The following is a 26,790-nucleotide window of genomic DNA, read 5'->3' as shown; positions in this document are numbered from 1 at the left end:
TTATGGAGGGTATGTACGCCAAGTGGGACTGACTGAGATGTGGAGCCTATAGGGTCTTTACTGGACCCTAGGTGCTACAGCCGCTGTTGTAATCAATCTTCTTACTGCTTCCTTTCTTCTCTTCCCATTGACATTAGAATGTAAAGTACATGGAGGGTAGTACTATGAGATTAGGATGGTACCAGATTGTGGAGGGCTTCAAATGCCAAGCAAAACCACTAAATTCCACAAGGGCTGTGATAGTGTCTTGTCTAATTTAAGACACCATTCTGTCCCACTCTTCATCCAACTTTTCTGCTCACACTCGAGTTGCCAAACACTGATGGTGGTATGGCTGGTTGGCAACACTCATGCCAGCTGGGCCCACTCTAGTTTGATGTCATCTAACCTTAACCTTGTGGTCACTGATGCACAGTATTCTCTGTATTCTTTGCTAATTGGCTATCAGGCTCCTCTACCCTTCCTTCTCCTCAACCCCACCCACTCTCTGCAAAGAACTTTGCCTCCTCCATTGCTGAGGAAATCAAGACCATCTGTTGTGAATTCCTCCATTCCCCCACACCAGACCTCAATTTCACCCCCTTTCCCTTCCTCCTTAGCTCCAGTGTCTGTGGAAGAAGTGGCCAAGGCCCCCTCCATCTTGTGCCCTCAGTCATCCCATTAGTTCTCATGTCTTCTAGAGATCTGAGCCTCCCGCTGTTCCCTTTCACCTCTCCCTGCCAATCCCTCTCCAGTAGTGGGCCTACAAATGCACCTGGAACTCCACCACCCTGAAAAAGCTTTCTCTTGACCTATCCAATTAGGGAAGTGTTTCCTGGCTCTTTGTCCAGGCCCCACCCACCTCCCACCCTCTCTCCTCTTCATTCTGCAGTTCCTTTCTCAGTGGCCTCGGTTTTTTTTTTTTGTCTTTATTAATTTGTTTGTTTACTTTTAGTTTACAAGATTCAGTTCCACAATCCCTTGAGTTTCAAATTTTCTCCCCCTCCTTTTCCTCCCTTCCCCCCCCTCCCCCCCCCCCCATGGCGGCATGCAATCAAGTATAGGATCTGCAAATACTTTCACATTAGACATTAGTCAGGTTGTAAAGAAGGATTATATCAGATGGAATGAACAATGGGAAAGAGGAAACAAAACCAAACAAGAAAAAGAAAGAAAGCAGGTGGTTTGCTTCAGTCTACATTTGAACTCTGTTCTTTCTAGTTCTTTCTCTGAATGTAAACATCTCTCTCCATCATGAGTCTTTTGGAGTTGACTTATAGCCCTGCATTGCTGAGAAGAGTCCGGTCTATCAAAGTTGGTCGTCACACATATGTCGTGTCTGTAATTGTGTACAAATTTCTCCTGGTTCTGCTCTTCTCACTCAGCATGAGTTCGTATAAGCCTCTCCAGGTAAATATGAAGTTCATCTGCTCCTCATTTCTTATAGCACAATAGTATTCCATAACATTCATATACCATAACTTGTTCAGCCATTCCCCGATTGATGGGCATCCCCTTAATTTCCAATTCTTTGCCACCACAAAAAGAGCTGCTATAAATATTTTTGTACATATGGGTCTTCCTCCCACTTCTATGATCTCTTTGGGATACAACCCTAGAAGTGGTATTGCTGGGTCAAAGGGTATGAAATTATTTATAGCCCTTTGGGCATAGTTCCAGATTGCTCTCCAGAATGGTTGCATCAGTTCACAACTCCACCAACAATGCATTAGTGTTCCAATTTTTCCACATCCTCTCCAGCATTTGTCATTTTCCTGTTTTGTCATCTTAGCCAATCTGACCGGTAAGATAACGTACCCTAAGAGTTGTTTTGATTTGCATGTCTCTAATCAATAGTGATTTAGAGCATTTTTTCATATGCTTATAGCTATCTTTAATTTCTTCCTCTGAAAACTACCTGTTCATATCCTTTGACCATTTATCAATTGAGGAATGACTTGTATTTTATAGATTTGACTCAGTTCTCTTTATATTTTAGAAATGATGGCTCCATTGTTTTAATTAGATCATAAACTCAAGATCATTGGGATAAAGACAACTGAGCCTTAGATCATGCCCTAACCTCTCTCTAAAGCTCCAATTCTGTATCACCAACTTCCTGCTGTCTGATGTGTCCTGCAACGGAGAAGCTATAGGATGGGACTTTAGGGGAGGGTCTTCTCCTCTCACATCGTCTGCTACAAAATCTGTGGAGTCCACTCTAACCCCATCACTGCAGCAACATAGGATGTACATTCTCTGATTGTCTGCAGCTGCTTTCTGCTCCTGGTGGTAGGGCATTAGGGGAGTGGTCTGGGCCTCTGGAAAAGATGCTGAGACAATACATCTCATCTGTAGACCCTGGGTAATTGGAGGAGGGCTCCAGGAGTGGCAAAATGTTCACAGAATGAGGGGCTGGACTGGAGATCACAGAGCTCTGGCTGGAGGAGGCCTCACTTGGCAGGTCCCTCCACTTGGTGCCTCCAAAGGCATCCTCTCAACAAGTGCCCCTCCAGCCCCGGCTTGAATACCTCCACAGCCTGAAGCTAAGACAACATGCCCAGCTCCTGCCTAGCCACTGAATGACAGCCAGAACTCAAGCCTTTGGTGCCCAAGCACCCTACCTCATTGCTCCTAATCTGACTGTTTGTATTCTGAAATGATTCATATGTAGAAAAACCAAACACCTGATCACATCATTCTGCAAAGTGAAACACAGCAATCAGTCATTTGATGCTGTTTCCAGGGCTGAGAAAACCTTTTCTAAAGTCCAAAGAATACCAAGCAATATCAGAATGTGCTTAAGTCCACCCAAGAGCCAATTAAAATGGAAGCTAGTTGGTCTGAGTACATTGTCAAAAATTCTAAAAAAAATGTCCAACCCTGTCAGCCTGCATCACCATACCTCTTTTCTGCTGTCACTTGGAAGAGAGATTAGATTTGCTCAGAGTGGATGGCAGACGTAGGAGCAAAGAGAAGAAATAGTAAAGAATCACATCTAGGGTCAATGTCAGGAAAAGCTTCCTGATCACAGAGAGCGATCCCAGAGTAAAATGGTGCTCTCTCCCTTGCTGGAGGTCTTTGAGCAGACTAGAGGACCCCCTGTCATAAGAGGGGACATGTGAGGAGGTACAGCTTGGACTAGGTGGTTTTTGAGGTCCCTTCTAGCTCTGAGCTATCCTGGGACTCATTATTTATTTGTAGTCCTTGATAGCCTGGGGAAGGGAGGGGAGGCAGGGATGCTATGGAGACATGTTACCTATGGCCTGGTCAGGGGCACCCTCTTCCCACCAGGGGGCCCCAGTTCTAGATCGGATTGTGGACTAAGTTTAGTCAAAGGGAGCTTGACTTCTAAAAATGGTTGGAGGGGACTCAGGCTCTTCTTAAACACCATGGTTGATTATATACTTATCCTAGAGTTGAATCCTCCCCAACTCAACAGTCTCACTAAAGTGTCTCATGTTTCAAGGTTTTAAGTATCAATTGATCAAAAAGCATTTACTAAGCTTTTATTATGTGTGAAGCGTGGTCTAGGTGCTGGAGGTACAAAGAAAAGATAATAAGGGTCCCTGCCCTCCAGAAGCTTATATTCTAACTGGGAAGACAACATGTATATTAATCAGTTCCTACAAGACAAAGGGCAGGCCCTAGCATTTGGGGGAACCAGGAAAGACTCCTGGAAGAGGTGGTAGAGGAGATAACTGGGAGAAGAGAGAAGAGGGAAAATAGATAGCTGCACTTTCAACACAAGTCAACTTCAATTTGATTTGAAGTCAAATATACTGGGTTACTGATCACTTACTATGTGGAAAAATCAGTACGACTGATCAGTACACCAAAAAAGCCTGAAAATATGTGCGATGTTCATGCACTACTTGACTCACAAAGAGTTATGGGGAAAAGAAATAGATACATAGATAGATGGATGGCTGGATGAATAGATAGATTAATAGATGAATATAGAGAGTCAACTAGTTTTAAATACCTACTACATGCCAGATGCTGTTCTAAGAGAGACATATACATACATAAATAGATACATAGCTTGATGGATGGATAATGGATAGATGGTCAACTAGAATTCAAGCCCACACCATGTGCCAGGGACCATACTAAACAACAGATCAGCTAGATACATACACACATGATAAACATATGGCTGGATGGATGAATGAACGCCATAAATGCTACATGACTATGAGTAGTTGTCATTCTTTCAGGGCTTTTGTTTTAGCAGTCCTAGGATGGATGGATACCTCTCCCGTCCCCCACCTCCCTCCTCTCCCATCACAAACACATACTGTGAGCTCCCTGGCCAGGGTTTAGGATTTACTTTGTGAATAGAGTGGCAGGAAGAAGACCTCAAGCTGGGCCTCCTTGACTCAATGCCCTGACCAATTGATGGAGAAAACCAACCACAGGGCACAAAGATATGTGATCGAAGAGCGAACTGTCTAGAAGTAATTCTCAATCTAAAATGAAAATGTAAGTAAATTTCACAAGCCCCCACCCCCACCCCGGACTGCTCAGGGCTCCATTACTGTTCCACCTGGACAACCCTGCCCTCAGGACCAGGGGGCAGGCAGGAGTTCCTAGTGAGACCTCCTGCCTGCTGCCTATGCTGGTGACAGCACCCAGATGCATGTTGGTTATTTACACAGACTTGGTCACTAGTCCTCAGCACTGAGATGAAGAAGATTGTCCTGGAAAGAGAATACTTTCAAAGCCCTCCATCCTGTGCCTCACTGAGACTGAGGAGTCCAGTAAATAACATTTGGAAAGACCCCCGGTGCTGGTCAGGAGACTAAATGTATCCGTCGTGGGGGGCGGGGGGAGGAATAGGGAGGCTGCTGGTAGGCAGGAAGATTGGCTTTGTACACAGGTGGGACTGAAAGGATACTCTCTCCTCATCCCCACCCCCATTTAAAAATCCAGAAATATAAGAACTGAAAATACATGTGCTTATAAACAGAAAAAGAAACCAAAAGCCTTACCCAAAGATTTGTTCCTTTATTGTTAGATGCTTGATATGCTAGATATTGTAAAAATTGAAGTAATTAAACAGAAGTATGTGATCCAAAGACCTTATACACCATTCATGGCCGGGAGGAAAGTATTACTTTGAAGCCTGAGTCAAGAACACAAGACCCCTCTTTACCTGGATGCCTGTAAATTCCTGGCAGAGCATCCAGTGCCAACCAAGGGTCGGTTTTTGCTCATTCATTTCATGAGTGATATTTCAACTCATTCAAAGAGGGTAATAAGACTTTGTTAGACCATATAAGCTCCTTGAAGGCAAGACACCTTCATCTAAGCCTTGTCCCACCCCCTGCACTTAGCCCCACCTGATTGCTCATTCTCTGAGTGTAGTAAATGTTTGTGGCATTCATTTTTGTATTGTTTTAAGTGAGCTCCCAAGTCCTAATTAACAATGACCTATTAGCTATTGACTATGAATTACTATGTTCATTGCAATTACAATTCATCCCTTCCCTCCACACCAGTGGTCCCATTCCCTCCTACATCCCTGTTTTCTTCTTCCTTCAGCTCTTTGTCTTTTTCCAGTTCAGCCTGGTTGGCATCTTCATCCTCCTCATCATCCTCCTCTAGCTCCACTGCATATTTCTTTTCGTCTTCTTCTTCTTCTTTGGCTTCTATTTTTTTCTTGGTCTCTTCCTGTTGTTTTCTCTTTTCCTCTGCTTCATAGGCTTCCCTCCATATCCTTTCCGGGTCCTGTTTTGAATATATATATATAATTTCCATATAATTTAGAGGTGATGTAAATTCCAGACAACTCTAATTTCCCCCTCTCCCCATCTCTGACCTTTGAGAAGAGACCTAACCTTTAAGGTCAGGTTCGTTGGTTCCTCCTACAGAAAGCCTTCATTGATTTTGCCTCCTCCCCAGGTCAGAAGCTCTCTCTCCCTCTGCAGACCCTGCATAGCATTTTGTTTATCTCTGGTTCTTGTGGTCTATATTGCACTAGAGTTACTATAAAGTTATAATCTACGGTATTATATAGTTGTATTGTTTCCCTTCCCCTCTCCCCCCTCCATATGTACTCCATATATTATTATATACTCCATAAGGGCAAGAATTGTCTTAACTGTCTACAGCTGTCCTCATCAGTACCTAGCACGATATCTTGTACATAGTAGGTACTTTAGCAAACCCTGTAGGAGAAATTTTAGTTCCTTGGCTACATTCTAAAGGGTCTGTAGGATGGTGTTCATTTTCTTGGGGGGGGGGAGAGTTGGAAGAGACCAACCCTTGGGGATTCCAGAGGAAAATAATTTTTTCCTCACAAAATTTCTTACAATACTTATTGTAACCTCTCCTTTATGTGTATCTTCTTCCCTTGTAGCCTAGTTATTTGTGTAGTTGTCCTTTCCCTTACAAATTCCTTGAGGGAAAAACTTTGCATCTCTAGCACTTAACACAGTGTCTTTTGCATAGCAGGCATGTGACAATTATTTAATGAGTTGAATGGAGGTGTCATTGATGAACAAATTGTCCACCAAGAGAGGAACAGGTATACTCATTCACTGTTGGTGGAATTGCAAACTTGTAGAATCTTTTTGGAGGGCAAGCTGGCTCTCTGTACACAGTTACAAATAAAAGTTTTGGAAAAGTTAAATAATCACACCCTTTGACCCAGTAATTCTTTTGTTGGTAATAGACCCTGAAAATGTAGCCAAAATAAGCAAAAATGAAAACAAAACCATTCATAGCAAGGATCCTATGTCATTATAAAAATTCCCAGAGCACAACAACCTGGAAATCTCCTAAGTGTCCAAGAATAGGGAAATGGTTATATAAAGTATGATCAGTTAATGGAACATAACAGTGTAATTCAAAGAAGACTAACAGATGTGAGGAATGGGAAGAAATCCAGGAAGATTTACTTTAAATAACGCAAAGCAAAAAAAGGGGTAAAAAAGGACCGAAAGACTAGAGGGCACAGTAATCATTGAATGTGAATGAGAAGACAAACCAAAAAATCTTATTGAGGACCTAGGACTTAACAATATTTATGTGTTGAAATTCATTATTTTGCAGCTTCCTGACAAAGGATTGATGAACTCAAGATATGGAATGAGATGTGTATTTCTGGGCATGGCCAATGAGAAAAGTTGTTTTGCTTGACTATGCAGATTTGGTTATCAAGACTTTGATTTTCTCTGCTTTCTCCCAATGGGTAGGACCCAGGGAAGGAGGGAGGGGGAAAAAAGTGTATGTTAATTTAAAACAAAATAAAATTTATTTGAATTATTAAAAAGAAATCATGTTAGATATAAAATAACACTAAGTATATTTAATGACTGTATTGATGCCTAATGCTCATTTTTTTTTTGCTTTTTTTTGGAGGGGGGAAGGTAGGGCAATTGGGGTTAAGTGACTTGCCCAAAGTCACATGGCTAGTTTTTTTGTGTTAAGTGTCTGAGGTCGGATTTGAACTCAGGTTCTCCTGACTCCAGGGCCGGTGCTCTATTCACTGTGCCACCTAGTCGCCCCCTAATGCTCACCTTTTAATAAAAAAATTGTTATATATACTTATTTTTCTTTTTGGTCTCCTAGGATTGCGGGGGGGGGGGGTCCCTGGGGCTTGTAAGCTGTGCCAGTAAAGAGTCTTCCTGACTTCCAAAGGGAAGCAGTCTCAGTTAACCCTGCTAGACTCATTGCTAACAAATCAGCCACCAAGTGATGAATTCTTTGGTTATAACAAAGAATTCCAGGGCATGGTGAGTGATTAAAGTATAATTATGTGATCCTGCTGAAATTTGCCCATGACCAGAAAAAGACTCAGCTTACTTTTCTTATTCCCCAGGTCTGATTTCCAACTTTTTCTGCAAATTCTTCATCATTTGTCAGGAGGAAATTGTCAAATATAGAACCAGATTTTACCTGTTGGAAGAAAAGATACTTGGGATAATTACCATGAATTTAGATGTGTTGCTCCTCAAAGAAATGTTTTTGTTTTCTCCCAAAGTCAACAAATATTCTTCTTGAACCATGGGATAATATCTTCAGTGGCTGTAAAAGCAGCTTAGATGCAGGGAAGACACAAGGCCGAGATCTGGTAACCAAGGCCCTCTGCACTCAGGGACCACACTAGATGCCTAATTTTTGCTCCCCCTCTGCCTTCACCCTCAATTCCACTTCCCATATGCCATATTGTAGCCAGACTTTGCCATTTCCTTTCTCCTAATCTTTATCTGTTGGAACACCTTATCTGAGCTTATATTCATGCTTCCCTTCCTTCCTGGCCCATCTCAGCTGCTTCCTCTTTCAGGAAGCCTTCCCTGATTCCCTTCCCTGATTCTCACAGTGTCCAGAGCTGGGGAAGTGAGAAACCCCTTTCCCTTTGCCCTGTCTAGGCCACCTGGAAGACTGACCCAGCTGTAAGTATGATCTTTCATTCGGTTCTAGGCACCAATAGGAAACACTGCAGTGTGTTCACGAGAGGGCAGGTGATGGGCATATGAGAGGGGACCCACTGAAAGAATTGAGGATGTTCATCCTGGAGAAGAGAAGACTTTGGGGTAAACATGAGAGCCCCTTCAAGGTTCCACAAGAAAAGTTCTTGTGTGGAAGACACAGAAGAGTTGTTCTGTTTGGGTGCCAGAGAGAAGAACCAGGAGCAGGGTGTACATATGGTGGTGGGGCCGGGGGAGCTGCAGAAAAGACCAATCTGGGCGAGATGATGAGAACTGCTTCCTTCTATCATGAGATTACAGTTTGGAGTAAGTAGAGATCTGGGTTGAAATCCTACCCTAGACAGTTATTAGCTATGCAACCCAGACCAGTTTTGTCATTATAGATGATAATAATAGTGCTAACAATAATACCTGTGGTCCCTACCTCATGATGTTATTGCAAAGATCTAGTTAGATAATGGCTGACAAATTTTAATGCACTGGGTAAATGCCAGCATGGCTAGATGACAATTCATTTGAAAAAGATCTGGGAAAAAAAAAAAGAAAAAGATCTGGGGGTTTCTGTGGAATGCAAACTCAATATGAACCCACAATGTGTCAGAGCAGCCCCCCGAAAGCTTACGTGATCATAGGTTGCATTCTCATCATGCCCACTCTCTGAGAGAAGTGTCCAGAGCTGGGGAAGTGAGAATCCCCCTGCCCTTTGCCCCGCCTAGGCCACTGATGGAAGACTGGCTTCAGCTCTGGCCATGGGATTTTCAGAAAGCCATTGATAAACTGGAGAATGTCAAGAGGTGACAGTCAAGATGGGGAAGGGCTTGGTTGACGCCATATGGTGGACCCGAGGATATTTGGCATGGGGGAGGGGAGGAGACGAGAGTTGTCTTTAAGCATTTGCAGGGCTGTCCATTGAGGAAGGCTTGTTCTTGTTCTACTTGGCCCCTGAAGGCTGAACCTGGAGAAGCTGCAAACAGGCAGATTTAGGCTGGATGTAAGGAGGAAATCACTAGTAATTAGAACTGTCCCAAGGCTGCCTTGGGAGGTCGGGAGCTCCATCTCCTTAAAGGTCTTAGGGCAAGGCCAGCTGAAGGTCAATTGGAAATGTTATAGAAGAAAGACTTGGCCAGAGATGGGCTGGCCATCTGAGTGCGTCTGAGGTGTCTGCACTTCTGAGGTTCTAGGACCTCGTAGTCATTGACTTTGATGTCTGAATTCTATCCAGTTGCACTCTATTGCTTTTTTATTTTTTTGCCCAATACTGGATTTTTTTGAAAACTGTTATTTACTAACACATTTGGTATATTTTGAATATATTATGAAATCTTGCAGAGTGAGTTCCTTTTTTGGTATTTTAAAAAGAATAACTCTACTTATTAAAATGTCTATTTATAATTCTGCCTCCCCTGAAGTTCCAGTTTAGAGCGTACTGTTGGTACAGGAGTGAAGCTGGTTCTCAAAGGCTCTACTACCAGAGACTGTGAGGGTGGGAGTGTGTTAACAAGGATGGAACTGTGTCTGTCAGCTGAGAATGAGCCTGGCTCACTGCTGAAAGACTTACAACCCTATAGCATACAGGGCTGGATCTGGATAGGGGAGGACCTGGATTCGAATCCCAGCTCAGCTACTTGCTACCTGTGTGACCTGGATAAGTCCCTTCACCTCCATGAGCGTCAGTTTCCCCATCTGTAAAATGAGAGGATTAGACTCAATGGCCGAAGAGGTCCCTTCCTGTTCTAGAACTAGGACCCTATGATCCAGTTTGGCCAAGAGGCTTGGATCTGGCCCATCATTCTCAGCTGTCCTGATCCTTCTGACATTCTCAATCCAGAAAGCTGTTCATGAAGACTTGAGGGGCCACAGGTCAGAGATGCTACAGTAAGGATTCTCCCATCAGACCTGGGTGTAGATTACCTGTCAGTGTTTGGCTGGATCTGGGACCTCATGGGGATGGGCATTCCCACCCACACGGATCCCTCTCTTTCCCTGGCTTCTCATCCTGGGCACTTTTATCTATGTCCATCAATCAATCCATAAGCATTTCCTAAGTGGCTATGATGTTCCAGGCTCTGAAGCCTCTGGCCTTCTTGGCCTTATCCTCAAGCAGCTCTTCTCTTCTTGCCTCTCACTCCAGCCCATTTACTTACCCTTCTCCTGGCTAGTCCCTTCCTTTCCTGATCTCATACTTAAAAAAAAAGATTCTGCCAGAAACGGCCTCCCTGCTCACCTCTGCCAAATGAAGTTCAACCTGTCCTTCAAGGTACCGCTCCATTCTCCCTCCTCCAAAAAGTCTCCCCCGACTTCCCCAGCCAAACAAGCTGTCTCCTACCTGGAACCACTCAGAACACTCCATACCTCTCTGAAACCAGCTTTGTCCTTGATTTTTTTTTACTTATGCCCATGTTTCAACCCATCAGGGCAGGAATCATGTGTGATTAATTCCAATGAATCCCTCTTAATACTGAGCACAAAGCTTTCTTTGCTTGCTCCAAGAGGGTAATGGAGGGGAAGCAATTCTAGAAGGAGCCCTGAAGTTAGGAGCCTTGGGTTCATATCATGGATACCGCCAACTAGTTCTGTGACCTTGGGCAAGTCACTTAAACTCTTTGAGAAGCCTCAGTTTCCCCATGTATAAAATGGGGATATTGATGGTTATCATGTCCGCTTCACAAGGTTGTCAAGAAGAAAGCACTTTGGAAATCTGAAAGCACTTCAGAAAAAGGCCCGTTGTTATTAGGGTTTATTGAGAGGAGAGGGATTCAACTGAGTAGTCTGCAAGAAGTTTTTATTTTGTACCTACTATGTGCCAGGATACAAAGACAAAAATAAAACATTTCCTTCCCTCAAGGAGCTTACATTCTACTGAGGATACAACATAGCAAATATAAAATTAATTAGAAAATACAAAATACATACAATGTAATGGGGAAGAAAAGACATTGGCAGCTAGGGGGTTACTAGAGGCAGAGAAGGGATTGTAGCTATGATTTCATTGTTATCATCACTCCCAGGGGAGGGAATCCCTTTTGCCAGTTTTGCCAATCTAGAGAATTACCTACAGCCCTTGGAAATTAAGTGACTCACTCAGAGTCACATAGTCAGTATGTGGTCATAGGTAGGGTTTGAACTGAGGTCTTCCTGACTTCAAGGGGTCGAGTCTCTCTCCACTATGCTACACTGCCTTTCCAACAGAGATGGGAAAATTAAATGAGGCCTTGGTTTCTAGAGTAGCAGTATAACAATAACAACAGTAATCCACTAGATTTGAAGCATCCTTTCAACTTTTCAAAGCTTATTCACATCTACGATCTCACTTTATTGTCACGAGTAACTAAGGATGCAGAGAGCAGGTATAATTATGCCATTTTATAGATGAGAAAACTGAGGTGCAGAGAGGGAAGTAGGCACTTAGGGGAGAGTCAGGTCTGTCCATCCTAAACCTCAGGCTCTTTTTGCCTACACAGGGTTCATTAACACCTTGATGGGTTGGGAGGTTTAGTCTTGTTCTGTTTGACCCCAGAGGGCAGGACCCAGAGCAAGGGAAGGAAGCTGGGAAGAGGCAGGACTAGGACAGAAATCAGGAGAAACTTTGTAATACTTCTTAGTTTCTAAAAGTAGGATGGATTGCCTTGACAGATAGGCAGTCAGTTCCCCACCAACGGGGGCTTCAAGTGACAGAATGGATTCCTATTCATTTATGGGTTGGACTAGAATCCCTCTAAGGTCCATTTCCTCTATGAAGTTCTGTGATTCCAAGTGTTTGCCACTTAATTATTACATGCCAAATGTTTATGCATTTAATTACTACATACCTGCCAGATATCCAGGCCCAGGACACTGATGTTGTAATATCTGTAAATATTGGGGTCTGCTTTATACTTCGGATTGTCGATTTCTGGATGCACCCACTCACCTTTATAATTTGGGTTATCAATTATTCGAGGCTTCCACTCACCCTAAAATTAAAATAGGAAATATTGAACAGGAATATTTGCATTTTTCCAGCAATGAAATAACCCAAGTTATTGAGCTAAGATTCTACTGAAATTTGGATTTGGCCCTAATTGTAATAGGCTGTTTTTCATTTATATATATATTTAATCATTTGTCTGTTCATGTTTTATAAATAGCCTGCAGTCCAGAGCCCTGGGCTGTTACTAGTGTATCTCGATGACTTAAATAAAGAGTTAAATGTCAGGAATATCACCCCAACCCAGAAAGGCTAGCTAACACAATGAAAGTCTGACTTAGGCGATAACAAGATCTTTCTGAGCTTAAAATGTTGGGCTGAATCAAGAAGAAATTCAACAGGGAAAAATGTAGAGTCTTAAAGGTTAAAGTAAACTGAGGATGTTATTGAATTGGAAGGCTTTGCACAAAATAAGAGCACTGGATATTATATAGTGGAGAAAGCACCCATTGTGGAATCAAATGACCTGAGTTCAAGTCCCAGCTCAGACTCTTAAAAACTGTAGGGTTTCCCTTCTTTTCTCTGCCCTCTTTGAATCCATCCTCCACACAGCTGCCAAAATAATCTAAGACATAAGTCTGATCACATCACTCCTCTGATTGAAAACCTTCTGGGGCTCCCTATTCCCTTAACTAGGATAAGACATAGATCCCTTAACCCTGTACATTCTGGTTTCCAATTCTATCTCACATTCTGTAAACTCTAGATCCCCTGTTCCCTGAAATTGAAGGATATCTGCCACCTATGCACATTCCCATTATGCCCCATGCCTAGAACACCTGTGTCTTCTCTTCTTCCAAGGCTCAGCTTGGGTATGAAGGCGGAAGACATGATTCCCATCCTGCCTCCGCAGCTCTCCTGAGGTAATTACAGGCTTTAATCTTCAGTAATGAGAGTTTAACTTGATAGCAAGGGGTTAAACCTACACTAGAAAGCCATTTTTACAGACCAATTTGCTCACTCTATTCTTCCTCTTCACTGTGGGAAACATCATTCTTGATTTGGGGTCATCTAGCCTTTGCTCAAATACTTTTGGGGGTGGAGAACTCACACTGTAATGATCTACCCTATCTTCCATTATGGGGCACCTCCTTTTTAACTTCCTAAGAGGCAGGTTCTATCTTATCAGCTGTGCCAGAGGAGCGATGATGATAATCACCACCATCATCATCATCATCTTCACAGTAGTAGTAATCATAACGGCAATAGCTAGTGTTTAAATTGCATTATAAGGTTCACAAAGTGCTTGACATAAGCCCCCCTACTAACCTCTCCTGACCTTGAGATTTTACATCTTACCTGGGACTTGATCCATCTATCTGATAGAGGTAGTCCCAGGAGAACATTTTGGCTTTTTCCAGATGAGAGACAGTCTGATATGATGGAAACCCCATTTCGTTTGAGTTTGGAAAATCCAAGGTTCAAGTCCCTCTTTTGGCATTGAGTGGAGATGTGACCTTGAGCAAGGAATCTAACCTCCCTAGATGTCCACTTTATAGGATCATGGACAGAGAGGTAGATGGGATGACAGAGGGCATCTAGTCCAACACCCTCATTTTACAGATAAGGAAACTGAGTCCAGAAAGTTGAACTGATTTGCCCATGGTTACACAGATAGTGTCAGAGCCATGATTGGAATACAGGTTCTCTTACCACAAATGATTGATTAAATGAATGGATGGATGGATGGATGAATGAATGAATGAATGAATGAATGAAAAAAGAATTTAAGTGTTTAGCATGTGTTCAATTCTAGGGATACACAAAGAAAAGTAAGACAGTTCCTGTTCTCAAGTCATTTAGGGTCTAATGGGTTGACAATTTATATAGAAGGTTTCAGCTACAAGTCAGATAGAAAGGTCCCATGGTCCTTAGGGTTCAGCAGCAAAGTAGATGTCATTTCCATTAAGAAAATCTTATCAGTTTCTGATAATGAAGCATGGGACAGTACCAAGGACTTTGGTAGTGAGAAAAGGTTTCAGCCCCATGCTAAAGAGCACAAGCAATCCCATGTGCCTCCTCTCTCCATTTACAAGGGGCTGAAACTCTTTTCCCATCCCCCACAGGGTCAAAGTATATGTTTGAAAGGGCTCACATCTATTATAAATATAAAGCACTTTGTAAACCTTAGGTATTTATTATTATTATTACTGCTACTACAATAATTGAAACTCAGAACTAGAAAAGACCTTGGAGTTCCTCTAGTTCAACCTAGAACATAAATCCTTTTAGTGTATAAAATGTATGTATTAAATGTTTCTATTAAACTCTGTTTAATATATAAAATGGTCATCCTACCTTTTGAACATCTCTAGGCCAGGGAGCTCACTATCTATTGTGACCTAATCTGTTCCATCACTGGGCATCTCTCAGTGTTAGAAAGTTCTTCCTTACCTTAAGCCAAATTCAACCTCCATACATCTCCTACCTCCAAGTTCTCCCCTCTGAAGCCAGAGAGATGAGTCTTAATCTTTCATTTATGTGACAGAACTTTACAAATGGAAAGGACAGAATCATGTCACCAAGTTCTCTCTCCCAAAGACTAACCCTCCCCAGGAACCTCAGCTGTTCCTCAAAGGAAGGACAAGGTTCGGTGAGTCGGCTAATGCACACTGCCAACTCAGGAATCCCAGGTCAGCTCTCCTCACAGTTCACCTGAGGTCATATAAACAGAAGAAGCACATTCTGACCAATGCTAGATAAGCCTGGCATCATTCTAGCACCAACATGCCCAATGCCCACCCTGAATACACCTACCAAACCTCAGAGCTGGTACTTTATTCATTAGAAGTTCCATTCATGGGGCGGCCAGGTAGCACAGCGAGTAAGAGCACCGGCCCCAGTGTCAGGATGACCTGGGGATCCAATCCGGGCTCAGATACTTAGCACCACACCCAGAAATAACTGGCCGTGTAACCTTGAGCAAATTACTTAACCCCAATTGCTTTTTTTTAAAAAAAAAAATAAGTTCCATTAATTTCTTGTTCTATATTTTGTTCTCTTTGCCTTTACCTTATACTTTAGGTTTGGGATCAAAGGGGGCTCCCACTCGCCATCCATTGCTTCATCCCAGTCATTAGGCTTCTTTGCATCTGGATCCGGGATTTTTTCAAAATCTTCCCAGTCCTAAGATAAAATTGATTCATCCTAAGGACTCATTGGTGGCTTTGGGATACAGCAGACAGAAATATACACAGAAGACTCTTGTAATAAGACACAAAATGTGGACCCTTCATTGGAGATGGAAGCCAATGTGAGAGAATCCTCTCTGCAGGTCCATCTGAAATGAACAATTCTCCTACTCCCTATTCCCCCTTCCATCAGACCTTGATCTCCATTTGGTCTCTGATAGCCAGGGGCAGGGGGCTGCTGGCTGCTGGCTGGGTACCCTGCTCCTCCCTTGGCTGCCCTGTGCCAAGATAAGAGTAAACCTGCCTGATGCTTGAACCTTGGTCTTCTCCTGTGTCTGAGGGATTCAGCAGGTTTTTTTTTTGGGGGGGGGGTGGTGAGGCCAGGAATTTCCAGTTCTTTCAACTGACCTCATATGGCATGACTTCCAGATCCCTCAGTGAAAAGAGGAAGGTTAAGGAGGTCAAGGAGTAGAGTTGCACATCATGAAGGACATTCAGAATGCTGGTAACCCCGAAGTCAGGCCAGCAGCTGCTTAGGGGGCCTTGTTTAGGGTAACAGCAAAGGCTTCCCCTCTGGAAAAATCTCCCCTCTTTATGTCTGAAGTTCTCCAATTAGTAATTCATTCAGCTAATGACCCACTACACACTTGTTGAGCAGCCACTATGTAAATGACATTGTTATGGGGACAACAGTCCAAGTGCACTGTAATGATACAATTGTTCTTGGATTCAATTGAATTAAACAATTGTTTAAGTGACTATTAGGTGTCCGGGAGAGTTTGGTCCCTGTGGATACCAAGACAGTTCTTCCAGAGCAAAATGATTCCCAGATGTGCACGAATGCCTGCTGACAGTGAAATAGGGAAAGGGCTGTGCTTTCAATGACTCAGAAAATGATTGGTCTGTTAATTGGCATGATTTATAGATGGGGACCAGGAGCAGAATTCCTTTACCTCTGGTTTCTTGTCATCGGGATCCTCAATTTGGGGTCGCTCATCCCACTTTCGTGGTTTCCGTGCATATGGATCTTTGATTCTTTTGGGGGGTAGAAAATCCCAGTCATCCTCTAAGGCCCCAACTGCCACCAGCTGGTTATCTATCTTGACCCCATAGGTGCAATCCGGGCGAAGAATCAGAGTATACAGGTGAGTGTCTTTATTGATCTGCAGGGAAGGGAGAGTGGGAGGGAAGGAGACAATTCTGAAGGATCTGCAGCATTATCCAGTCTGGCTCCCTTCTCAGAAAGTGTGTTACCCAAGACAGGAGGAGCAAGGGGCCTGTTTCGGGAATCTGAAGGGTCATAGGTGGTTCTGACCCTAGATCTCTAATCAAGCAAGGTCCAGCATGGACAGAATCTCTGGGAGAGTGCAGAGGAAGAGCTTTCTTCTTTACCCTTTAAAGACCAAAAGGACAAAATCAAGTCACCAAGATCTCTCCTACAGATTAATCTTCCCCAATGGCCTCGACTTCTCTTAGTGAGGTTGTTGAACTAGGTAGGGAAAAGAGAAACTCAGTGCTCACTTTTAATTTCAGACCTCCAAGCACCTTGCAAGGTCCAGGAGGAAGATTTGAGCATTATTGATATTGTTATCATTTAACAACAGTAACTGGACCAGTAGGAAACAATGCATCCATCTGGGAGAAACATACTCAAGGACCCACACTGATACAGAGCAGGAAGCAGCAGTTTCAAGGAACATGACCAAGCAAGCCAAATTCAAATGCAATCAACTACACAAGCCATTTCCTGATCGCCTCTGCTGCTAGAGTCCCACAAATTACTTTGTGTTTACCTGGCTTATGCTTCATAGTTATAGGTGCATATACACATACATGTATGCATGCATAGGTGTATGTATGTATATTCATACATATAGGTATATGTATGTATACATATATGTGTGCATGTGTATGTGTGTGTGTATATATATATACATATATATGTTAACATATTTCCCCCCAGCCAGAATATTAGCTCCTAAACAGTAGGGACTATTTATTTTTTCGTTGAATAAGGAACTTTCATAGTACAAATCATTGTCCATTTCATATGTGGACATTTTATTTAATGAAAGAGGCGGTAAAAGGATATTTGTGTGAAAAGAAACAGCATCAGATAGTTGAGGACCTGAGAGAAAACAATCTCTCAGATAAATGCACTGAGGGGAAACGTTTGAAAGTAGCTCAGAGATGGGAACTCTGAATAAATGTGGGGGTGGCTACGGTGCTTTGTTGTCCATCAATTCCTTAATATATTACCCTTTTGTGAGAATCTTGAAGGCTATAACTGAGAAGTGAAATGAAAGAAGTGACTGGAGACTACAGAAAAGTCACACATGGCATGTTTGTGTTACACCTGGTAGAACTGTGGAATCTGAGTTCTTCCCCTCCTGAGTTACGGATTCGTGAAGAAGCCTTGCTATTAGACCTCATTAGATGCGTTGGTGAGGAGATGAGAAATTAGAGATCAGAAGAACAAGAGGACACAGCAAACGTCTGGAGATGAGCTGACAACAGAGAGAAGCAGAGTGGAGGAGAATCAAGAGAAGGGTAACAATGTTCTGGGCTGCGTTTGCTGAGAGTGCTGCTGATCACAGCCCCACAACCTCTGTATAGCTGGGAGCTTGCTGTTGGAGAGTTCTGCAGCTGTGTGGAGCTCACTGAAGAAAGCACAATCCTGCTACATGAGAAGCTAGCTGGGTTTGGTATGGGGCCCTTCTGTGCTGTTGACAACCTCAGAGTGGGGAAGCCCAAAAGGCTTTGACTACACGGCCCTGTGCTATTCTTCCTGACTTGAGAAGGAGGAATTCCTCAGAGCTCAGAGAGCAGATCTGAGGAACTTAGATAGTTTAACAATGCTTCAATACTCAACCAAGGGAAAAGACCTGAAAAACTGCAGACCCCAGGTTTAGGACTGCTGTTTCATTGAAAGAGTACCATGATTCTGCATTACTAAAAGAGTTAAATTCTTCTGCTACCCAGGAGTAGCAGAGAAGCAGTTTCATCTAGCGGGTCTACAGAGAGTCTCCAAAGAGGAAGAGGTCACGCGACTTCTCTAAAAGAGACCACTGACATTGAATCCTGTAGTATAAAAATGTGAGCTGACCTGGTTTTCTAACTCACGAGCATCACTGCTAGGTTTCTATAAATGTTGACCTACTCTCCGCCACAGACATGCTTTGCTAGAGAACATGATCCAAGCTTATGGATGAGCTGTTATATTTTGGTTATTACTGTTTTGTTTTCTACTGTGTAAATATTCTGATTATTTTTGCTTTTCTCTTCTTGGTTGGTAAATGTTTTGTGTTTTAGAGTCAATGGTATTGTTGTGTCTGATTTGTATAAATAGGAAATGCATTAGTAGGGGCTCAAGAACTATAGCAGTAATCAGTAAAAGTAAATCCCTCTGACACCAGGGTTACTTCTCAGGATTTTAAGAGTGAGCAGCAGAGCCATGACAACCTGTGGCTGTCCTGTCCCTGAAGGCAAAACCCTCCCAGATGACGCTGTGAGTTCATGAGTCACCTGCTGCTTTCCACAATAGCTGAACATCATCTCTGAATTCCTCCCAAACCTCCACTCCCAGGCCTGTGGACTCACCCTGCACTTGATGGTTTTGTTAATTTCATGGTTTTTTCCTTTATAATTAAGGATGACATGTACCTTGTTGTTTCCCATTCCACAGATATCTGGGCCTGAAAATGAAAAAACCCAATGGCATCAGATAAACTATAGCGTCCCTGTCTAGGAACAGAGGCAAAGATGAATTTACCCTTCATGCTGTTAGAATAATGCAAGGTGAAGGGACATCCCACCATGGCCTGCAATGGATAAACTCTTTGGCAGCGCTGTCAACCCTTGGATTAGTAAGGATGGGGTTTTTAGATGGTGACTGCAGAGGATCAGGCTTGGGAGGGGATTCCGAGGTCATCTAAGCCATCCAGTGCCTGCCCAAGAGAACACCACTAGCCTAAGGGCTACTTCCATCCCCAACATTCTAGCACTGTCATGCCCTTGGCCATGGACAGGGAAAGAGGCCTTGGCTGAAGAACTCACCAAACATGACGTAGTAGGTTGAGTTGGAATGCATATTCTCCTGGTCCAGATCCTCAGGAAAGAGCTTAACGTAGCCCCCACCACAATCAATGCCCTGCTCATGCTTTACTGAAAACTGCACCACCAAACTTTGACCCTCATTGCTGAAGGGCTTGAACCGTGCTGACAAGGCATAAAACTTGGCATCTTCACTTGTCTGGAGACCTGAAGGGAGAGAAAATACAAACCTGGAAGCTGAACTATGTCAGTAACAGACAAAGTGGGCTTGGAAAAAACCCAACCAAACCCACAGGAAACTAAAGCACATCCGAGGTGGCCGGATTGGCCTCCCTGGGAGCCAAGTGAGCAGCACTAAGTATCACGAGGCCCAAATGCGTGAACAGAAACTTGTTAAGTTATTTATTCAGCTAAACTTTGTTGACCTACTGTTGGGCTAGCAGTCTGAGCAGAGAGGAGCCCCTTGGTGGGAGCTACCTCCCCATCTCTGCTTCCTGTCTCCTGTGGTTTCCATTAAGTTTCAGCTAACGTCCCATCTTCTTCAAAAAGTCTTCCCTCATCCTCCTTATTTCCAGTGTCTCCCCTCCACTGATTATCTCCAATTCATCCCGTCTATATCTTGTCTGTACAAAAAGGAGGCAAGGCCTAGGCAACTAGGAAGGACAGTGGATAGAGAGCCGGGCATGGAGTCATGAAGACCTGAATTCAAATTCAGCCTTACTATGTGACCCTAGGCAAGTCACTTAACCTCTCTTTGCCCATTTCCTCAACTGTAAAAGGGGGATAATAACAGCCCTTACCTTACAGGGTTGTTGTGAAGCTCACTTGAGATGATATTTGTAAAAACAACAAAAAAAGCTTAACAAGTGCCTGGCACATAGTAGGCACTATATAAATGCTTATTCCCCTTCCCTCCCCCCTGTTTGTATGCTGTCTCCCCTATTATATTGGGAGCTCCTTGAAAACAGGGACTGTCTTTCACCTTTTTTTTTAATATCCCCAGCACTTAGCCCAGTACCTAGCATATAGTAGGGGCTTAATAAATTATATTTGACTGACTAATCAGGAGGGGACAAGCCCAGCATCCTGGACCAATGCTGCTCTGTTGTTACATGTATATTTGAATCTACATGGAGGTCTTTCTTCCTTCAAAAGGTCTAAAAAAAAAAGGTATCTCATCACCCTGCCCAGTCCTGCCCCTGATACTCAGATGACCCCTGATGTCATCCCTCTTACCATCTAATCACAGAGTACCTTATTTTATGTAACCAGTTTATAAATTTATATCTCACCTCCCTAACTTAACCGCAATTATCTCAAGAGAATAGAATACAGGCTATCAACTGGCTACCAGAAGGTGGCATCCCTCCGTTTCTTATGACTTTTTCTTCATGAAAGGAAGTCAGGTTCATCCATCCTTCACCTTGGTATCTACATGGCCAGGACATGGTCTTCATCACAGCACATATTTTGCCCCCACACAGTCTTTGTGCAGCTCAGTGTGTGATCCAATTACAGCTTTCATTACATTCAATACATGTCTAGGACATGGTCTGCCATGGTCAACATATGGTCAGCACATGGTCTTCACCATAGTTAATACATGGCCCACATGCAGTCTTCATTAGTCAACACATGTTCAGTACTTGGCTTTCAACATGGTCAGTACGTGAACTTTCCCATGAATCATACATGACTAGGACCTAGTCTCAATCAAAGTCAATGCAAGGCCCACATGCAGCCTTCATCACAGTCAATATATGTCCAGCACTTGACTTTTGCCTTGGTTAATACATGGTTTACATATAGCCTTCACCCTGGACTATATATTGCCATGGTCTTCACCATATTTAATCCATGGTCCATGTGGTGTTTCCATCATAGTCAATACTCGTCTAGCATTTGGTCTTTGCCATTGTCAACAATGGTACAAAAATAGTCTTCACCATGGTCAACACATGACTAGCCTTCACCATAATCATGAAACACATTTAGCTAAAATGAAAATTAATGGCATCTCCTCTTGTTTCATGACAGGCTTTCAGCTGATTTGCCTGGAATGATTTAGGGGTTTTGTGTGTGTGGAATTGCAGATAATCTCATTAAACACACAGTTCTCAAACAGTCCAATGAGGTTTCCCAAACTCTGTGTGCAGGGCCCACCCTAAGCACCCAAAAACCACCACCCTGGCTCAATCCCTCCATGGGTCTTCATGAGGCATGAAAGCAAAAGTAAGTGAGAGAGAAGACCTGTGTAGCTGGGCATGACGAGAAGCAGGGAACTGGGGATAAATGAGCTCCCATTCATCTCCAGTCACTCTCACTTTCTTTCATTCCATGAAACTTTCATGGGGAAGGAGAAATTGAATGAGCTCCTACCAATGACTAATCTTCGTCTTTAAATGAGCCCTAAAATTAGATTTGTGACAGGAAATAGGAGAGCGGGCAAAATGAGATGGTGAAACAAATGGATTCTATTTATAGCAGGCAACGGCTTCTTTGGCCCCCAGGCCAAGGCTGTGAGTCTGGCTCTGAGTGCCCAGGCTGGCACTCCTATGACACCATCACAGTATCTTAGAGCACCTTGGACAGACTTGAGCTGGAAGGGATGTTGGAAATCACCTCGTCCTCATCTGGAAGGCAGCTGGGTAAGAGCACTGCGTTTGGAGCAAGGAGTTCAAATCCTGCCTCGGACACTTATTAGTATGTGTAACCCTGGGCAAATCTCTTAACCTCTCTCAGCCTCAGTTTCCTCATTTGTAAAATAGGGATAATAATAGTGTTGAGGAAAGGATTGAATGAGATAATGTATTTCACAAATTGTAAAATGCTACATTTATTATCATTATTATATTGATGGAAGAGGAAACTGAGGTTCAGAGAAGCACCTTGCCCAATGCCATGCATGTTATGACTAACAGAGTTGGGGATTCGAACCCAGACCTGTAACTCTAAATTGAGTATTCTTTGCCTTAAACTCTTCTGTCTCTCAACAAGTCAAGTCTCCCCTACTAGACTGTAAGCTTCTTTTTTTTTTTGGAGGGCAAATTGGGGTTAAGTGACTTGCCCAAAGTCACACAGCTAGTAAGTGTGTTAAGTGTTTGAGGCTGCATTTCAACTGAGGTCCTCCTGACTTCAGGGCCAGTGCTCTATTCACCAAGCCACCTAGCCGCCCCAGACTGTTAGCTTCTTGGTGGCGGGGGACCCTGACTTCTGTGTATCTGTATCTCCCCCACCTGCCCTTTGGAGGGGCTTCATAACTATGAAAAGAGAGAATGAATTATGGAAGAGATGCTTCTTCTGAGTGAACACTAGAGGGCACTCTTCACATCCACCTCTGATGTACCTTCATTTATTTAATCAACATAAAATGCCTACTATGCTCCAGGTACTGTGCTGAGCCCTGACATACTTGGGGAAAAGAGACGAAGGACAGTCCCTGCCCTCAAGAAGCTTACAATCAGTTGTGGAGACAAGAGGCAAACAAATATGTACAAATTCTATATAGGATGAGTAGTGATTAATGAGCAGAGGGAAAGCACTGGAATCGAGGGGTTAGAGAAGGCATCCGGTAACAGGTGGGATTTCAGCTGAGATTTGAAGGAGGTGGAGATGAGCAGGGAGGGCATTTCAGGCCTGGGGGACAGCCAGGGAAAATTCCTGGAGTCAGGAGATGGAGGGGCTTGTTTAGGCAATACCAAAGAGGCCATCTCATTGGGTTAAAGAGTACCTGGAGAGGAGGTATGTAAAGTGCAGGAAGACTGGAAATGTGTGTGTGTGTGTGTGTGTGTGTGTGTGTGTGTGATTTGTATATTTTGGTTACCAAACCCTTATCAGATAAATCAAGATTTCTTTCCCATTCAACCACTTTCCTTCTAATCCTAGGTGTATTAATTTTGTCTGTTCAGAAGCTTTTCAGTTTCAAGTAATCAAAATTATCTATTTTTTTTGTAATTGCCTCTATCTCTGGTTAAGACTGCATCTCCTATCTTGACTTTTCAATGAGTAGGAAAGGAGGTGGGGAGAGGAGATAATTTAGAACCTAAAATAAGATGAAATTGAACAAAAAGAGAGAATATATCTACCCATAGCTGTGAGAAGAATAAGTTTCATTTTTCTTCTAATTTTTTTATAGTTTGATCTAAAGACCATTGAAGATCTAAAGATATGAAGGTTACATATCCATTTAGAATGTATTACGTGGTGTGGTATGGTGTGGTGTAAGCTGTTGGTCTAAGCTTACTTTCTGCCAGACTGATTTTCGGTTTTCCCAAAAGTTTTTTTTTAAAACAAATAAGGACTTTTTCCCCTAAGTAATTTATGTTTTCCATTTAATCAAACACTGGGTTATTGAGTTCTATTATTTCTGAATCTCGATTATCTAGTGAATTTCACTGCTCTGTCTCTCTATTCTTTAAACAATAATAAACAACATTGATGACTGCTGCTTTATAATATAGTCTGAGGTCTGCAGTGCTGTTCCCCTTTTGTCCCCCTTCTTTTCATAATTTCCCTTGATATTCTAGATCTTTTGTTTTTCCAAATAAATTCTGTTATTATTTTACCAAACTCTATAAAGTATCCCCTTGGTAATTTTATTGGCATAGCATTAAAAGTGTAAATCAATTTTGGTGGTATTGTTCCAAGTAGATTCTTACTAGATATTGGTTGAACTACATATAGAATGAATTAATTCCACAATAACAAACTTTTTCAAAATTTAAAATGGATGACTTTTTCTTAACGCTTCATTTATATATATGCATATACACATATATCAAACTTTGCATAAAGGAAGTATAGTATAGTGGAAAGAACACTAAATTTAGAATATAAAAGGCTTGGATTAAAATCCTGCCTCCCCTATTAGCTGTGAGACTTTGGGCAAGTCATTTCCTTTCCTCTGGGTCTCAGTTTTCTTGTCTGTAAAATGAAAGATTTGGATAAAATAATCTTAAAGATTCCTTCTAGCTCTACATCCCAGGATTCTTCTTACCTCAATTAAAAAAAAAACTGTACTTTTTTTTTAAAAGCAATTGGGGTTAAGTAACTTGCTCAAGGTTACATGGCCAGTTATTTCTGGGTGTAGTGCTAAGTATCTGAGCCCAGATTCGATCCCAGGTCATCCCGACTCTGGGGCCAGTGCTCTTACTTGCTGTGCTACCTGGCTACCCCAAAAATTGTACTTTCATCAGTGGCGCTTCTCAGTTCACTGATGTGGATTGTAGATCTTCTGTACCTTAGTAGATACTATGATCAAAAAACAAAAACATTGCCTGGTGGTCATCTTTCTAATGAGCTTTGTGAGGCTGGTCCTGGAATACCAAACATTGAGCACAGCTAGCTCTGTATGTGAAGCCATTCTGAGTCAGGAAGATTTGAGTAGGGCCAGCCAAAGCCTGTGCTTGCTCATTGGTCCAGCTTGTGAGGACCCCAGGCTCCCTGGGGTGGGGAACCTGCAATCTTGAGGCCACCTGTGGCCCTCTAAGTCCTCAAGTACAGCCCTTTGACTGCAGTCAAGTGTGGCTCTTTGACTGCAGAGGGCCATATATGGCCTCAAGGCCAACTGTACCTTGGGGAGTCACCTTCAGAGAAAGGCAGGGAAAGGAATGACACTTTTGGGGATGGACAAAAGCAACCCTCATTCATGCACAGCAAAGGACCCCTAATAACTGGAACTCCCCAGTGCCACCCACTCCCAACGACAAGAACACTCACCTTTGTCTTTTTCTTTGTCTCCATAGAACCTCCCAGCTGTCAGCTGAAAGTTACCATAACTTGACCAATGTTTAGACTGAACCCATCTTTTTTTCCATCCATCTGTCAGGGAATGAAAAAATACATGCAAATGACTTCCATCCTCTCAAGGATGACCAAGTAGAATCAAATGAGGTGATACATGAGGTGTTATAAGCACACAAGATGCTCCTGGAAAGCAGAGACTGGCTCCTTCTGGCTTATGTGTACTTGGTGTCTGGCATATAGCAGGTATTTAATGTTTGGTGAGTGAGTAAGGGAACACAGGGGAAAGAATACTGAATTTGGATTCAGAGGACCTATGCTAGCTGACATACGTGATTCAGAAAGACAGAATAAATATACATGAAATTTACTGAAACAAGTATGTGAGAGGCAATGTGGCATAATGGAGAGATGGGAGGCCCTGGGGTCAGGATGACCTGAGTTCAAGTGTAGCCTCTGTCATCCCCACTGGCTGTGTGATCCTGAACAGCTTACTTTATTTCTCCAGGCCTCAGTTTCCTCACTTGTGAAATGAGGGATATATAAAAATTTAAAGTTATTGCACAAAGTATCAAAAATTTATAAAGGAAACAGCAAAAATCTTGGCAAAAAATTTCTCTTCTTTTTCTTCCTCTTTCTCCTCCTCCTTTTCCATCTTTTAATAATGATGATGGCCATGCTTCACCCAGGCAACATCTATAGAAGGCTGATGTTCAGAAATCTCTCCCTGTACATCTCCCATGATCCCACAGGGTCAAGATGTCCTGGGCACAAGCAACACCTCTCCTTCCTTAATCTTCTATCAAACCCCAACTAATTCAGGTACCAAAGACTTCATATTTCCTTTATGGTTACTGCCCCCTGCTGGTGAGATCAATCTTCACCTCTCCCACTTTTCCAGCATTTTAAGGCTAACAAAAAGCACTTTCTCAAAACAGCCCCTGGGAGGTAGGCTGCATCAATGTTATTATCCCCATTTGACAGATGAGAAAACCGACATTTAGAGGGGCAAAGTGAACTACAATCATAGATTTAGAGCTAGGAGGGACCTCAGAGGTCCAATGCCAGAGGTAGGATTTGAACCCAGGTTTTCTGAGTCCAAATACATTGTTCTTCCTACTCTGTTATTATGATTTTAGCTCAATTTTATATTGCAGATGAGGAAAGTGAGGCCCGTAGAGGTAAAGTGACTTACCTGGGAGTCTCCCTGCCCTTAGATTTCAAACTGAAAGGGGCCTTAGAGGTCATAGTCAATCCCCCTCATTTTACAGATAGAGAAACTGAGATAATCTACTCAACACCAGAGTAACTCCTTGGACAGAGCTGACCTGGATGAGGGTGAGCGATTTGCTTCACTCCTTTATAACCAGCCTGGCCTCAAGATCCCCCTAACCCCTGCCTTGACAATCAGGTTCAACCATGAACTGAACATCTGCCAGGCACAATATCCTCTCAGCTTTGTATTTATTTCCCAGGGATT

The 26,790-nt window shown here is 42.8% G+C and overlaps 1 protein-coding gene and 1 long non-coding RNA gene across 2 annotated transcripts in view; one reads left to right on the top strand and one right to left on the bottom strand.

The window, feature by feature from the left end:
* LOC138165198 (uncharacterized) overlaps positions 1 to 9,809 on the top strand; it is a 23,695-nt gene extending 13,886 nt beyond the window's left edge. Inside the window, exons 2-5 of the long non-coding RNA XR_011169303.1 lie at positions 1,201 to 1,389; positions 7,039 to 7,177; positions 7,808 to 8,059; positions 8,410 to 9,809. This is a non-coding gene — a long non-coding RNA (uncharacterized lncRNA). The remainder of the gene's footprint in view (positions 1 to 1,200; positions 1,390 to 7,038; positions 7,178 to 7,807; positions 8,060 to 8,409) is intronic.
* The window catches only part of LOC138165196 (calreticulin-like), a 27,317-nt gene continuing 5,981 nt past the window's right edge, over positions 5,455 to 26,790 (bottom strand). Inside the window, exons 2-9 of the mRNA XM_069093321.1 lie at positions 25,287 to 25,388; positions 19,572 to 19,775; positions 19,116 to 19,210; positions 16,469 to 16,678; positions 15,397 to 15,510; positions 12,227 to 12,370; positions 7,792 to 7,884; positions 5,455 to 5,712 (exon numbers count right to left, since the gene is read on the bottom strand). Coding sequence (XP_068949422.1) covers positions 5,455 to 5,712; positions 7,792 to 7,884; positions 12,227 to 12,370; positions 15,397 to 15,510; positions 16,469 to 16,678; positions 19,116 to 19,210; positions 19,572 to 19,775; positions 25,287 to 25,388 — 1,220 coding nt within the window. The remainder of the gene's footprint in view (positions 5,713 to 7,791; positions 7,885 to 12,226; positions 12,371 to 15,396; positions 15,511 to 16,468; positions 16,679 to 19,115; positions 19,211 to 19,571; positions 19,776 to 25,286; positions 25,389 to 26,790) is intronic.

Source organism: Petaurus breviceps, unplaced genomic scaffold (genome assembly GCF_028583685.1).
Source record: "Petaurus breviceps papuanus isolate PSGF00001 unplaced genomic scaffold, PetGlider_PUasm1.0 208, whole genome shotgun sequence".
Taxonomy (NCBI): Eukaryota; Metazoa; Chordata; class Mammalia; order Diprotodontia; family Petauridae; genus Petaurus; species Petaurus breviceps.
The sequence above is the reverse complement of the archived record's forward strand: the minus strand, read 5'-3'. Positions and strand labels throughout refer to the sequence as shown.